This window comes from Chlamydotis macqueenii, chromosome 26, assembly GCF_036417535.1.
Source record: "Chlamydotis macqueenii isolate bChlMac1 chromosome 26, bChlMac1.mat, whole genome shotgun sequence".
Lineage (NCBI taxonomy): Eukaryota > Metazoa > Chordata > Aves > Otidiformes > Otididae > Chlamydotis > Chlamydotis macqueenii.
Window position 1 is genome coordinate 882,501 of NC_141581.1, and position 13,454 is coordinate 895,954.

Genomic DNA, 13,454 nt, shown 5'->3' on the forward strand with positions numbered 1-13,454 from the left:
ACAACAGTGCAGATGCTCCTTCCCCAGCAGGAACACATGGAGGTCACCAAGTCTTGCAGAGGATAAGACTACACCATGAAGTAATGAAGAGCACCCAGGCTTGAAGCGGCTGTTCAAAGCCATCCTGTCACATGATGACACGCGGTAGCTTTGCACAGCTTCTGCCACAGACACGTGAGGTGGGACCAAGACTTCTCCACTTCTCGTTTGCAACTGCTACGAGGCCTGGAGCTGCAGGACACGTCACCTAGTTCTGCGCAGCTCTTGCCTTGCCTCACCTACAGACCACATCTAACCTCAGGGACTGGCACGCTGCTCCAACGGTTACTCCAAGTACTTTATGATCAACTCTAGACTATGGCTACCAATGAGTTAGCTAATACCGAGTGTTAGTTCTCCTGTTAATGAAGGGAGTGATTTGCCATCGTACTACAAGCTGCAAATAACTTGGTTTCCTTCTACCTCTCAAACTGTTTTTAGAAGTGAGGACAGAACCACTCACAGCAAGTCACATTCAAAACATTTCCCCATCCTCCCCTCTTTCAGGAGCTTTTCGTAGGGCCTTCTTCAATAGACCTCTCTGCAGCTACTCACATTCTGAACTCTCCAGAACAGCAATTTTTATCTTGTCTGCAAAACAGACTAAAATTAGTGAGCTACTGTTATATTTTACAATATAAGCAGCGTTTCCCGTGTGTACAACTAGTGCAGACTGCCCAGGTAATGGTTACCAGCAGCTGCTCTCCTCCAGCCGGCGGCCTGACCTGCTGGGCTCTTGAAGAGGAGGAGGACATCACATTTCTTTGCAAGACACCTGTACCATAACCTACAAGAGAGGAAATAAGATTGATTTTGAAAGTGTAGTTTAGCAATTCTCTCTTAGCACCTCTGTTGCTCCAGGCTAATCTTCACAGAGGGGAAAAAGATTACCCTGGAAAATTAAAATAACAGTAACATTCTGTCTGAATTCACCTGCTACCTCTGTAACGGCCTACAGAGTCCCGTTGAAGCAAGTCAGTGCACAGAACGACCAAAGAACAAGGGGAGAAAAGCGCACAGTGAAAAGTCAGTTTAATGAAATCTTGCATGACAAATTATGGCAGTTATCATAACTGGAATTCCTAAAACTAGAGATTACGGGGAAACATGGTAAATTTTCAAATATGTAACATGTTTCTAGAAAGGAAATAAACCATTTTCTACACTCACTGGGAGAACGAGAGGCCAGTCAGGCTGCAGAACGGGACACGGAACAGAACAGTCATTTAATGGCAGCAATACCTCAGCAGTTAATCGATACCTCAGTGACTGCGAACAGGGGGAGAGCAATTACAAAGTTGGGTTTTTTAATTCCTGCAGGCTTCTACCAATTGAGACATCAGCCCAGCCTGGTTTCAGTGGAGGACCACCGCGGACTAGGTTATTTAGATCCTTCCCTACCCTGTCTTCTCTGAAGTAGTGCATCACGCACCGGGAACTCAACTACAGAAAGATGTTGTAACTACACATTTTCTTACCTTGATGTTTGTATTTCCTGTGAATGGAATCTTATTTTCAGTTTTATGGATAAGAGCTTTACTTCTGCTTTTAGTAACACCACCATTCTTTGAATATTTTCCCATTAGACGTGCTCAACTTCATTACACTCTTCTGTATCTTTTTTTTTCCCCCTGGAAAATTTGAGAGGCTGTGCCCACATCAGCCAGCTGCCAGAACAAGACCTACAGTTAATTGCTAACAACATCCGTGTGTTAACAACGGAGCTAAGAGGGAAGGTGCAGCAGGACGGTGGTGCAAGGGGAAGGTCGCTGTGAGGCAGCAAGCCCGGCCATCAGCTCCCTCCCTGCAGCCGCTGCACAGCACAGGAAATACAACGCAGGCTTTGCGGGGTTTGTTTGCTTATTTTCTGATTAAAGTTTTAATGTGGTTCCAACATACATTTTGATATGACAGTCTTACAGAAATCTTTCACAACAGAGGGGCATTATCTGGTTTTACCTGTCACTAGCTGACCCAGGCTTAAAGCAGAGGGAAATACGAGTTTCGCTCTGGCCCAGCACACCTTGTGCAGGGCCTGACCTCAATCTGTGGCCAGTTCTGTCAGTGGTCCACACTAATATTTGCCTCTCCACTATAAACGTGTACGCAGAGCTTCCGGATAAAATTTGTATCAGTAAGCAATTGCCAGATTTTTAAAGAACGCCATAGGTGACTGTGTATCACCAATAAACCCCATCAAAGCAGGCATGCTTGTTCCATTTTTCTGAGTCTTCACGCACCAATTTCATTTCAGGTAAAGCACCTCAAAGTGAGACTCTGCATGGACCTCACGGAGTCTGGGACCAGGAAATAACAGCTGTTTCTCCACAGCAGGCCCTGCTGACCAAGACCCCTTATTCATTTTCTTTATGCTGACAACAAGCAGCTTTATGGTCCAAGGTTGTTTGAAAATGGTAGTTTAAATCGGAGTATCTCAGCGTAAAAAGAGCCAAGATCCAAAATGCAAATCACTTATTTGAAAATACAGAAGTTCCCCCGACCTTGTGATGCAGAAACAATTGTGTGGGAGGGTATCGGGAAACGTGATGCTCCGGTCAGCGAGCTGTGTGAGATGGGGTGTGGGCGTGGTTAAAAAAAGGAAATTCTAAGGAAAAACAACCCAAAATGCAAAAAAGGCATGAGCTGACAATCCAGAGAAATCACAAATGCAGTGGCACAGCTGATCATTAGCCCTTTTCACTCCCCAAATAATCCAAGGTGTTCCTTCAACAGGCTGTGGGGAAAAGCAAAGCCCCCCTGCTCCAACAACGGTTAACAGCGGACAGCAACCAAATGAAACGCGGTCACGACTCCCAGTGAGGAAAAGCATCTTTCATTAGAGACAATAAGGACTGTTTTGCTATTTGAATAATTTCAGAGCTGGTTTTGTGCTATCTTAAATGCTTCTTCCCCTTTACCTTTCTTTTAAATTCTACTTCTCCTTAACCTGCAGGAGGAAGAGCAAGCACAGAAGACATTATCCATCGGTACACTATTTATAAAGGAAACAGTTAGGAAATTTATAGGGAAAGCGACCTGGTCGTTGCTCTTCGTGAGAGCAACCAAATTTGAACTTTGCTGGACAAGAATATACGGTATGTTTCAATAACAAACCAAACCTCAGCTTTCACACAAAAGGCCCAAGTGATTAGAAACCATCCAAAGCAAAGAGCGAGTTATGGTTACAGCAGGAGTACCTCACAATTACACACAGGAACACGCATTCTTGCTTTTATTTTGGTGGAACAAATACAATATCCTTCAGCCCAAACTATTCAGAGCTGGCAGTATTACCTTCTTCTTCATGCTGCAAGTCTTCAGGAAACGGAACAGGGAGAGGAAGGGTTAGAAGTTAATTTTCTATTTAAGGCCGTTAATTCAGCAAGGTAATTAAGAAGGTACTCAACTTGAAGCATGAATAGTTGCATTGACTTCAGAAAGATTATTCACATGGAGTTAGGTCAGGCAAGTGCTTCAATGGCTTGTTGAATCAAGCCACTAAATGAGAGCTGCTTTATTACAGATTTATTTTAATGGCTGACAGAGCTCATTACATGAACCTGTTTTATTCTTCCAAGGGCTAACGGCTGTTTCCTCACCGACTTTTCTGAGGGTGTAACCTGTATGTCTGCCTCCTACGCTTCACTGTAGCCACAGAAACATATAATTTTCTAAGAAAAATTGTATGCAACATCTATTATATATAGTGGCTTAGCTCTCCCTTAAATAGTAACAGAAAAGAACAGTACAAAACAAGTGTCACTTGTTCAACACACAAGAGCATCTTATTGAAAAACTAAAATAAAAAAAGTATCACCACAATATAAATCCCCAAATAATAACGATGAAATGGGAAGAAAGAAAAGTTAGCAAAACGTCCTGTGGACTTTATAGTCTCTTATTACCGCATTAAAAAAGCTTTTCTGGTGAACCACAATGTTTTGTTTCTCTCTGTTTACAAACCCACTAGCCAGGGACCAACAGTGCCCACAACCTACGTTGGGATTAAAAGGTGAACACACAATCTGCCCCATCTGCAGTCCCAAAAGAATGAACCCAAACGGGCCGTGAGCGAGCGTAGGAACTGGTGAGGACATGGTTCCCTTGCAGCTGGCAGAAACTCATAAGGGGGAGTAGGGGTAACGAAAGCAGAATTCGAGCTGGAACCGTGCTGGAAAGTCCTATCTCGGAGGCCTGCAAGACATGAACTACTGAAGAAACAGTCAAAAGGTCCCAATGAAAAGCTGTGACAAGCTGTAATGTGCCATTTCAATTACAAGGATGAGGGGAAGTGTTTGGTTTTTTTTTTTCTTTTGGCTCATCAATATGATGAGCTTTCACGTCCCAAACCACATTCAGGTAGTTTCCAAGTCTGCTTTTTTTTTGTGTGGAATCTACTGATCCAGACCAAAAAACCAAACAAACAGAACAGGGATGCACAGTTCGTAAGTCCTGGAGCCTTCAACACTGCCTGAAATAATAGCTGGCCTGGGGTATCCAGAGGCGCCTGCAAGATGGTGTTCATAGCAGCCTTGCAAGCAGATCGGCTCACATCTGCTATGTGCTGCCAACGTTCTGCCCGTCACCCTCATCATTGGGACCTGCAACAAACAAAGCAGTTCTTTGTCATAAGAAATGTCATTTGTTTCTTACCTTACAGTAAGAGACCCTACAGAAGTCTCAGATTTAGGATTTCAATGACAGATGAGAACTGTAGAGTTCTCCCTCCCCCACCTTACATCTTACTTCTCCGGATTAAGCTCTGTCCACTGCAGAATTTTATGTTCTTGACTAATCTGGTTTGGGGACCCCAGTAGCATCCCAAAGCCTAAAAAAAAAGCTCAGTTTCCAGCCTCTTCAGTCCACTCGCTGCTTTTGTTCATATTAATACCTTGGTTCTCCCGCCCCCAGTGAATCAGGACAGAAGTCTGGTCTTGGTCAAAGGCGGGATGTCCTAAGCCATAGGAAAGCAAAGCACAGGTGACTCCCAAGTCAGGAGCACGGAGGGAAGCCTTCCTCAGGCTGAAGACTAGTGCTTTTTTTAACATTATGGTCTTTCTATCAGTCTGGAGAAGTAGCGAGAAACAATTGCATTCTAAAAGGCAGTTCATGCTGTGAGCCTTATTCCACAAGGACTTGTGAGGAGTAACAGGCCAGAAGTACGGCTGTAAGAGAGGACAGTCTGCCTTAAAGAACGACAGAAAAATGTAAGGGAACAGGAAACTCCCCTGTCTTTTTTGCTTACCAGTTCCAACTGATCCTGAAGGTGCAATGACATCATCATCACTGTCTTCCTCATTTGATTGCGTTACCTCTGGCTCAGGTGCTACATTCTTGACTTCTTGCTCCTGTTCCACTCTACTCCGCAAGGCCAGGATCCGGTGGTGTAACGCAGCATACAGCTGCCCTGTATCTTTAGAGCTTGCCTACATTTTTTTAACGTTCAGAAACAAGAAAAAGGTGCAAGGAATTATAAAAGAATAAAACACTGCTCGCGTAAACCAGTAGCCAGTCTCCTTTTCGGTTTTCTCACAGGGTTTTTCAAACTAGCTGAGACCGGGCTGTGGTGTACGCAGCAAGATGCCAGATACACGAAACTCTGATGGTGAGAGTACGTTCCTCTCTGCTCAGCGCCAACTTCCTCTGGCCAACATCAGCGGTACCAGCTGATTTTATATTACCTTCTTCACTCAGGAGTCACACAGATTTCCTGACACCTCCCAGAACCTTAGGCTAAAAAGATCTTTAAATAAGGAGTCTGCCTTGCACAGATATTTCCAGCTTTGTTAATGACTCCACTTCACATACTAATCATAATCAAGTCACTTCATTGTTTCATGATGCACTGCCATAAAATTCCAACATAAGATAAAGAGAAAACTGAATGGACATGTAGTCAGGCACATGATTTTTTTGGTTTTTTTTTTTTTTTTTACACTCTGTCATACTGGTCAGCTGTTTCAGATTGAATCATTTGTGACAATCTGTCCAAGAATATATTTTTTTTTTTTTACTCTCAAAGGTTAATGGTCACTTCATGCTTTCAAGAGCATAAATTTTTAGGCCCATTGAACGAAGTATTTAATGGGCATTATTTAAAAGGGACTCCCTTTGAATCCTATGAAACTCCTTACTATGTCAATTAAGTCCTCATATTAACTACTGTTAGCATTACCCCAAGTCAGCTGTAAGGTAACAATCCCACTTATCTGAGAGATTCTTAAATAAAAAACTGTTTCCATCCTTCCCATTTGTCACTTAAATCTCCCACCTCTGTATCTGCAAAATTCCCCTGCAATGAGCCATAGAGAATAAGTTACTCCATACAAGACACTTTATCAATACTAAAATCGATAGTGAATAACCTGACGACAGCCTAACTCAAACTTTTCAAATCTAGAAAAGTGATGAGAAAGAGTTATCCATTAATTTCACTGCTTTGTCTGCATCAATGATATCTGGTATTGTTAAGTTCCACTCTGCAAGTCCTGACCTCGGTCCTCCAAACCAGATGTCCCAGGGGAAGCTGACAATTTGTTGCTCTTCTCTTAATTTCTGATTCCTAACAACACCTAATTCTTTAGAACCCCTTGTGCAGAATCAGTGTAAGTCAAAAGAACACGTTCAGACTGGTAGATCTAATTTTGCTTACGCTATTACACAGAAATCTTTCAATTGTCTCTTTCCCTTGACAGCAAAAAGTTATTTGTAACTTACACTACAGTTACAGGCTCAGCAGGCATGGAATAGATCCCATGACTCCACGGTCAGCGCTTTGGACAATTTGGCTTCCCAGGGCAGCCTTTTATGTGGAACTTCTCCACAGAAGGGAAGCTGAACTACGACAACCAATAAGGCTTTTCAGACACGCAGAGTCTGCCAAGCCCCCGTCCTTCGGGAGAGGGTGGCGGTAAGGAGGTAGGGTGCAAAGAATGAGAATGTTCCCTCAACTACAATTTAAGCAAGCACCAGTTTTAGTAGCAAGGTTACAATGTAAATAAAAAAAGAGTACTCACTGATATAAGAAAAACTTTAACTCCCTGGTCCTCTGTATCCATGGCAGTGATTCGGATACTCTTCTCGCTGGCTTTATCGATCTGCATCTGAGCCCAGAGCTTGGTATTTAAGATTAACCTGAGGCTCCCCTGAGTCCTCATCACTAAAGCCAACATACAAGATCAGTTAGGAGAAAACAGACAAAACAGGAAGCTCAAAGCAGCCAAGACTGCTTTTCCATTGTGTGAATGTTTGTGTCTCTTTACAAAGAATATCAAGGGAAAGCCCTTAAAATAGGAATTGTGACACAATTGTTAATCTCAAGGATGTAGGCTATCAAAGATTATCAGTCATGTCTACAGATGTTTAGTCCAAGTCTTGTATGTCATATGGACCAGTTGGAGAGGGTCCAGAGGAGGCCACGCAGATGATGAGAGGGCTGGAGCAGCTCTGCTGTGAGGCCAGGCTGAGAGAGCTGGGGCTGTTCAGCCTGAAGAAGAGGAGGCTCCGGGGAGACCTGAGAGCGGCTCCCAGTGCCCAAAGGGGGCTGCAGGGAAGGTGGGGAGAGACTCTTCAGCAGGGCCTGGTGTGACAGGATGAGGGGTGATGGGTTTAAAATAGAAGGAGGTAGATTCAGACCTGATATAAGGAAGAATTTTTTTTACACTGAGGGTGGTGGAGCACTGGCCCAGTCTGCCCAGAGAGGCAGTGGAAGCCCCATCCCTGGAAACGTTCCAGGCCAGGTTGGCTGGGGCTCTGAGCAACCTGATGTGGTTGGAGATGTCCCTGCTCCTGGCAGGGGGGTTGGGCTGGGTGGGCTTTACAGGTCCCTTCCCACCCAAACCATTCCGTGATTTATGTTATACATCCAAGTGGCTGGATCTGCGCTGATAATCTCAGGGTGATGCACACTCCTGCCAGTCTGAGCAATCATGCACTATTCAAAGATACTTCCCCACCACAAGCACCCCGTCCCAAAAAGCAAACAGCCCAGATCTGAAGAACATTACCATAAATTTCTAGTCAAATATTCTTATTTGAATAGAAGCAAGCCACTACAGCTTGCTTTTATGGGGAAAAATGTAACTGGAACGTTTGCTACAATAGGATATAAAAAGATACTCTTTGGAGTAAACAGTCCTAGGCTGAAGCAAGAGAAAAGGTCCAAACTGCTTCTGAGTTGCTGTAGTTAAGACATAACCTACAGTGGATGCTGCTGTGTCATGGAAGCATCCCATGAGAACAGCTCTGACTGTCACCCAGTACCTCACTTCTCCCAGTTCCACCTACCCAGCCGAGACTGTAACGTTCCATCATCCGTTGAGGCCATATCGTTGAGTCTCAGAAGTCCTCGACCTCTTTCCACCCAAGACTGAGAGTTTTTATCAAATACAAACAGCTTGCACTGAATCTGAAACAGAAAATATCTCTGTAGCACGGTGGTTGATTGAAGCAGTAACACACTTCAGATTTTGTAGGACACAAGCTTTTATGTGACTGCTTCAGGAAAGCATGCCTAAGATTTGTCTGGATGGCCCAAACACTAAAATTTATTCAGAGAGAGGAAATGAAGAAACAAGAAAGTAAGGATCTGACAATAAATAGCCAATTCTAACACCAGAAAGTAGATCAGAGAGAAAGGATGGCTGGGTTGTGGGGAATCAGGCAGTGTGCATTCACTGGACAGCATACGAATCCCTGTCAACTTAGAGCTCCTGCACTGCATCCATTCCTTACCTGCAAGACGTTACTTTCCGCTTCCTCCCCAGTAATCACTTCCACCTTTGCTAATAAACACTTCCTTGCGGTTGCTTTAGTATAGGCTGCCGCAGACTCCACCAACGATTCTGAAATATTATTGGCTGCACAACATTTTGAAAGTTTGAGAATGATTACCATGTGATTAGGTAAGACGTACAAAGCTCTCCTAAGTACACCAGAATTCAGAAAAATAAAAGTACAAAAAGCAGACATTACCAGCACATTAGAAAAAGGACTGAAGTTTAAAGCAGAAGTTAAAGCTTGCCTTAAGACTTGTTCTAAAAGTATAAGAAAACACAACGGACAAAGAGGCAAGTTATTGTATGCGGGGACAAAATATTTCAGTATTTCAAAGCCTTTGGGAACACAAGGGCACCGACATATCTGCGGGTGCTCCAGCAGTACTGACCCCGCTACCAGCTGTACAGCTGTGCCTACACACACAGAGCACGATTCATGCTCCACTTTTGTTTTGGCTTGCAAGCAGCCTGCTTGAGAAAACCCATAGCTGGGGTTTTCAGAGCCACAGAGGTCTAGAAACTAGCAAACAGTTCTTGGCTCACGTAACGCACGTGAGTGTAACACACATTTGACTCTGACACTTCATCACTGGCAGAAATTGTTAAAAAGCAGTTTGCCACATTTCTCCTACACTCTGTAGGTCCAGTACCTGCTCTGTTAATTCCCTCTACTTTCATTTTGCTGAAGACGCTCCCAGTACCACACAACAACCACGACAGAGACAGCGTGGCCTGGACATGCTTAATATTAAAGACACAAGGACAAGAGAATCTCCAGCATCCAGCATGTCACCTCCCACCCCTAGCCTGTCTCTTTGGTTCCAGGAGACAGTAAAGACAACAAAACAATGTTCTGTTTTTATAAAGCAATGGGATATTGAGAACTGCAACCATTTAAACAAAGATCAACTACCGCTCCTAAAAAGAGTGTTTTGTTTTTCACCTTTCTCTGGCGTGGCTTCCTGAGAAGACGATTCAGACCCAGACTCCGTAGCAGCGTTCTCCTTATTACTCTCTGTACTGCCTTCATTGGATTTTGGAGGACTCTGTCACAAAAAGAGTAGGAGGTAAACAGAAGCAAGCACACACTAATTGTGATCAATCACTGAGAGAAGCCCTAGCATTCGTAAACTAAATGGCAAAAGAACACCCCTCGGGTGACATGCTTTCACAACAACAGCTATCTTACTGCCCCGGCCAAGGAACTGAACGGAGCAGGACTTGAAAACAGTTCAAATTATTTTCCCCTGAACTGAAACCAAGTTTCAGCCCTTATTTTGAACTTATCTTCAACAAAGCAAAGCAATTCCAGCTACAGCTCAATGCAAAGCATACTTGACTGAACTCCTTGCTCAGTGGCCAGACGAGTGCACAGCGTTATGTGTTTCCCTTTTGCATCAACATAGCCATAAAAACAACAGTAGGAAACAGCGAGGCAACAGAAGTTATACCTTAGGTTGGGACAGAACAAACAGAATTTCCTGAATCATACCTCCTGACTGAGGCAGTTGCCCTACTGCTGGCCTTGAAAACCCATCACTGGGGGAGTCATGTAACTGAATTTCTCTCAGTCTGGAGGACAGCGAACGAACACCTTCAAACACTTACACAGAAGCAGCTGTTTAAAGCAGCAAGCTGTGCCATGAAGTGCTTGGACTTGAGAACCACACGCACTACAGAGATGATGCTCAATCTCCTGACACCGGTAGGGTTTGACAGGGAAATCCTGGAGAGCACGGCTGTTGTAGACAACAGCTCATAATGAAACCCCCACGCTGCACTCAAAACTAGTTACCTACCAGGGAAACCACGGAAAGAAAACCATGCTCCAGCAACAAGTATCATTGCAGTTTCTCAAAATTCCTGGATGAGAATCTGTAACAAAAACTACTCAAAGTTACAACATTTCGCAGACAGCGGATACTCACTAGGACTCGCTCACTCATGTTCTGTCCAAAAACAAACTTGTTACTTGATGCATCAGCACTGTTCGTAGAGTTCTCTGCACTGGAAACAAAACAAAAGAAAAAGAGGTTTTATAAGTCAGGAAGATATCTGCTTATATTCTACTGATACAATTCCTCAGAAAGGGAGCTGTTGTGGCTGGCTTTAAAAATTAAGCACTTGTTGACACAGGCGCATAAGCACAAATTAATTCAACTGGTAACATGAGAGCACAAACTGGTTTTACAGAATGAGAATTCCCTCAGAATGATGGGAAATGACCTTGTCACTGTAAACATCTTCCCTTTAGAGATCGAACTACGTATTAAGCAATGCTGAATGCTAAGTGAGGGCTTACTGGTTAATCACATAACATATTTTTTAAAAAAACAGTATTCTACATGCACAAACTTGTACCACTGCACATTTTAAGGTCAATTTTCTCAGAAAGGGAAAGAACTGAAACAAAACCACTTGCAATATCATCACTGAAGCAAAGGTAGTAGAAAAAAGTAATGCTTTTTATTAGACTGGCCTCTCCAAGAAGCTTCACAATCAAATCTCACATCTTCCTTATAAAATAAGCATCCTCCTCCCACGTGGGATATTTATTAAAATATTTAAAATCCTACTTAGGAAGAACAATAGTTTTACTATTTTAGAGACTCAAAAACTTAACAAGTCACTGTTCAGCTGCCTTCCCTTCGTGCACACCTCTCAGACACCAACGCGGTTACTACGTGAACGTGTGGAACGCAGAGCACCTGGAATCAAGCCTGTGTGCACTAGACTAAGTTTGGAAAATGAGGGCACACAATTCAAGCAGAACCAAACAAACCTTTAAATCCTGCATGCAGAGTTGCTATTTCTCAACAAGGAGATTCAAAGAACAGGAAACCCTCAGGGGAAGGCACTTTTGCCTTCTAAGGGAACCACGTGCCACAGTTCTGAGCTCTAAATGACCTAGCACATGTACAATTTTTAAAGGACTGTCAGTGTGTCACACAAAGGGAGGAGTTTTCCTTTCACAACTAGACTGCCATGTCTGGCCATCTCTGCTAAAAACCCACCTCAGCCAAGTCTACTTAGAGACGCTTTTTTCTTTTTTTAAAGGCAAACCCAAAACTAAGTTTCTGGCAATTGACCTACCATGAATAAATCCTCCCAAAGTGAAGACTCAATCAAAGTAGGGCAGTAGACATCATATGAGTTGATAGACAAACACTCCAGTATTTGAGGCCCACATATTAGAAGTTATTGTCTGCCAAATCTGATTTAAAAAAAAAAATTGGTCAGTGTCTCTGGAAAGGCATTGACCTGGCACACAGAGTCACTCTGTGGAGCGCTCTGCCTCTCCAGTGCATCTTCAATGTCAGACGGGACTAAGACTGCAAAATTGCCCAGTGCCTGCTTCGTGGAGAATAACAGGGTCTTAAAAATGCAGAACACATCAGGACAAGGCAAGCACGCATTGCTGCTTTTCATGGCCTCAAACAATCTGCAGTTCAGGTTCTTCCAGGAGCAGAGACATCAGCCTACTCCATTGCTCTCAGTGGGATTTTTCCCCCCCGTGCTTCTCCTGTTATTACTTGAATTCACTGCTCTGTGTGCTAAGAAGTTCTCTTCTGTTTCTACTCTGTGACGCTTCTTGATTTTTTTTTGGCCACTACAGAGCTAGCATTTTGACAGAGCCATATCAACCCCTTCGCCATAAGCAAAGGCACAGAATTAGCACAGTTCTCTCCCGGCTGCCTCACTTTACGTACACCTAAATCAAACTTCTTTGATGCTACGACCTAATCAGAAATTCTAGCAAAGACCTCTCACAGTTAGGTTCCTGCATATATCCTGCCCTCTATATTGCTCTGAAAAGCTTATTATCATGAACAAATAAAACTTTTATTTTTTCAAACTAGTCTTCCCTTTATCCATATCACGTATGAAACACTGAACAACACAAATGCAGCACAGATCTCTGCAGGATTCTACTGGTAACTCCAGTTTATTCCATCACTGTTTCTTTCTAATCATTCATGGTAAGATTTCTCTCATTCTTATACTTGTCAGTTTTCTGAAGAGGCTTTGGTGAGGACCTGGTCAAGTAAATGCTGTCAAATGCATCTTCTTGACCAGATGACTGAGGATTCCCCCAGATCTGAAGTTTGCCACTCGTTCTTCAGCAGCCTGGGTTCCCACTGACCCAGTATAAGGCCTGCACCCAATACGGAGCAGAATCACAAATAATTCTGAACACAGAATAAGAAAAACCATGCTATAGATTTCCCTGTAGTCTCACCTGGAACTGATGTACTGTAGGAAATAATTTGTTGCAGAAGGTATGTCTGACGTAGGAAGGCCAGCATTCTGCACATCGGCAGCTTCATCGCTTTCATCTCCCAGCTACAGAAAGAACAAGCACGTATTATCAGGTTTAACTACTGACCACAGAACTTTCAGCTCATTCTTTCCCAAGACAAAGCTCCATTCACAAACTCTTTCTACAACAAAACAATATAAACCTATGTCCCAGTATTACAGTTTTTGTTATGCTAGGAAGTGTGCGCAAACCTGTCTGCAACAGGAGGCACTAACAATCCAACCCAATTACTTCATGCACAGGTTTAAACGCAGGCTGCCCTATTTTTCTTTTCCCACCTTTTCTGCCAAGTCTTGGTTGCATGGGAGCATCTTAAG

At 43.4% G+C, this 13,454-nt stretch overlaps 1 protein-coding gene across 3 annotated transcripts in view; it reads right to left on the minus strand.

Annotated features, from left to right (window-relative positions):
• Positions 1-3,248: 3,248 nt before the first annotated feature.
• RANBP3 (RAN binding protein 3) overlaps positions 3,249-13,454 on the minus strand; it is a 35,751-nt gene continuing 25,545 nt past the window's right edge. For all 3 annotated transcript variants that reach the window (XM_086767140.1, XM_086767138.1, XM_086767137.1), the window contains 8 exons: positions 13,057-13,160; positions 10,745-10,823; positions 9,760-9,862; positions 8,773-8,897; positions 8,326-8,446; positions 7,056-7,198; positions 5,285-5,465; positions 3,249-4,640 (listed from right to left, as the gene is read on the minus strand). In XM_086767140.1, the coding sequence (XP_086623266.1) occupies positions 4,597-4,640; positions 5,285-5,465; positions 7,056-7,198; positions 8,326-8,446; positions 8,773-8,897; positions 9,760-9,862; positions 10,745-10,823; positions 13,057-13,160 (900 nt within the window). In that variant the 3' untranslated portion in view covers positions 3,249-4,596. The remainder of the gene's footprint in view (positions 4,641-5,284; positions 5,466-7,055; positions 7,199-8,325; positions 8,447-8,772; positions 8,898-9,759; positions 9,863-10,744; positions 10,824-13,056; positions 13,161-13,454) is intronic.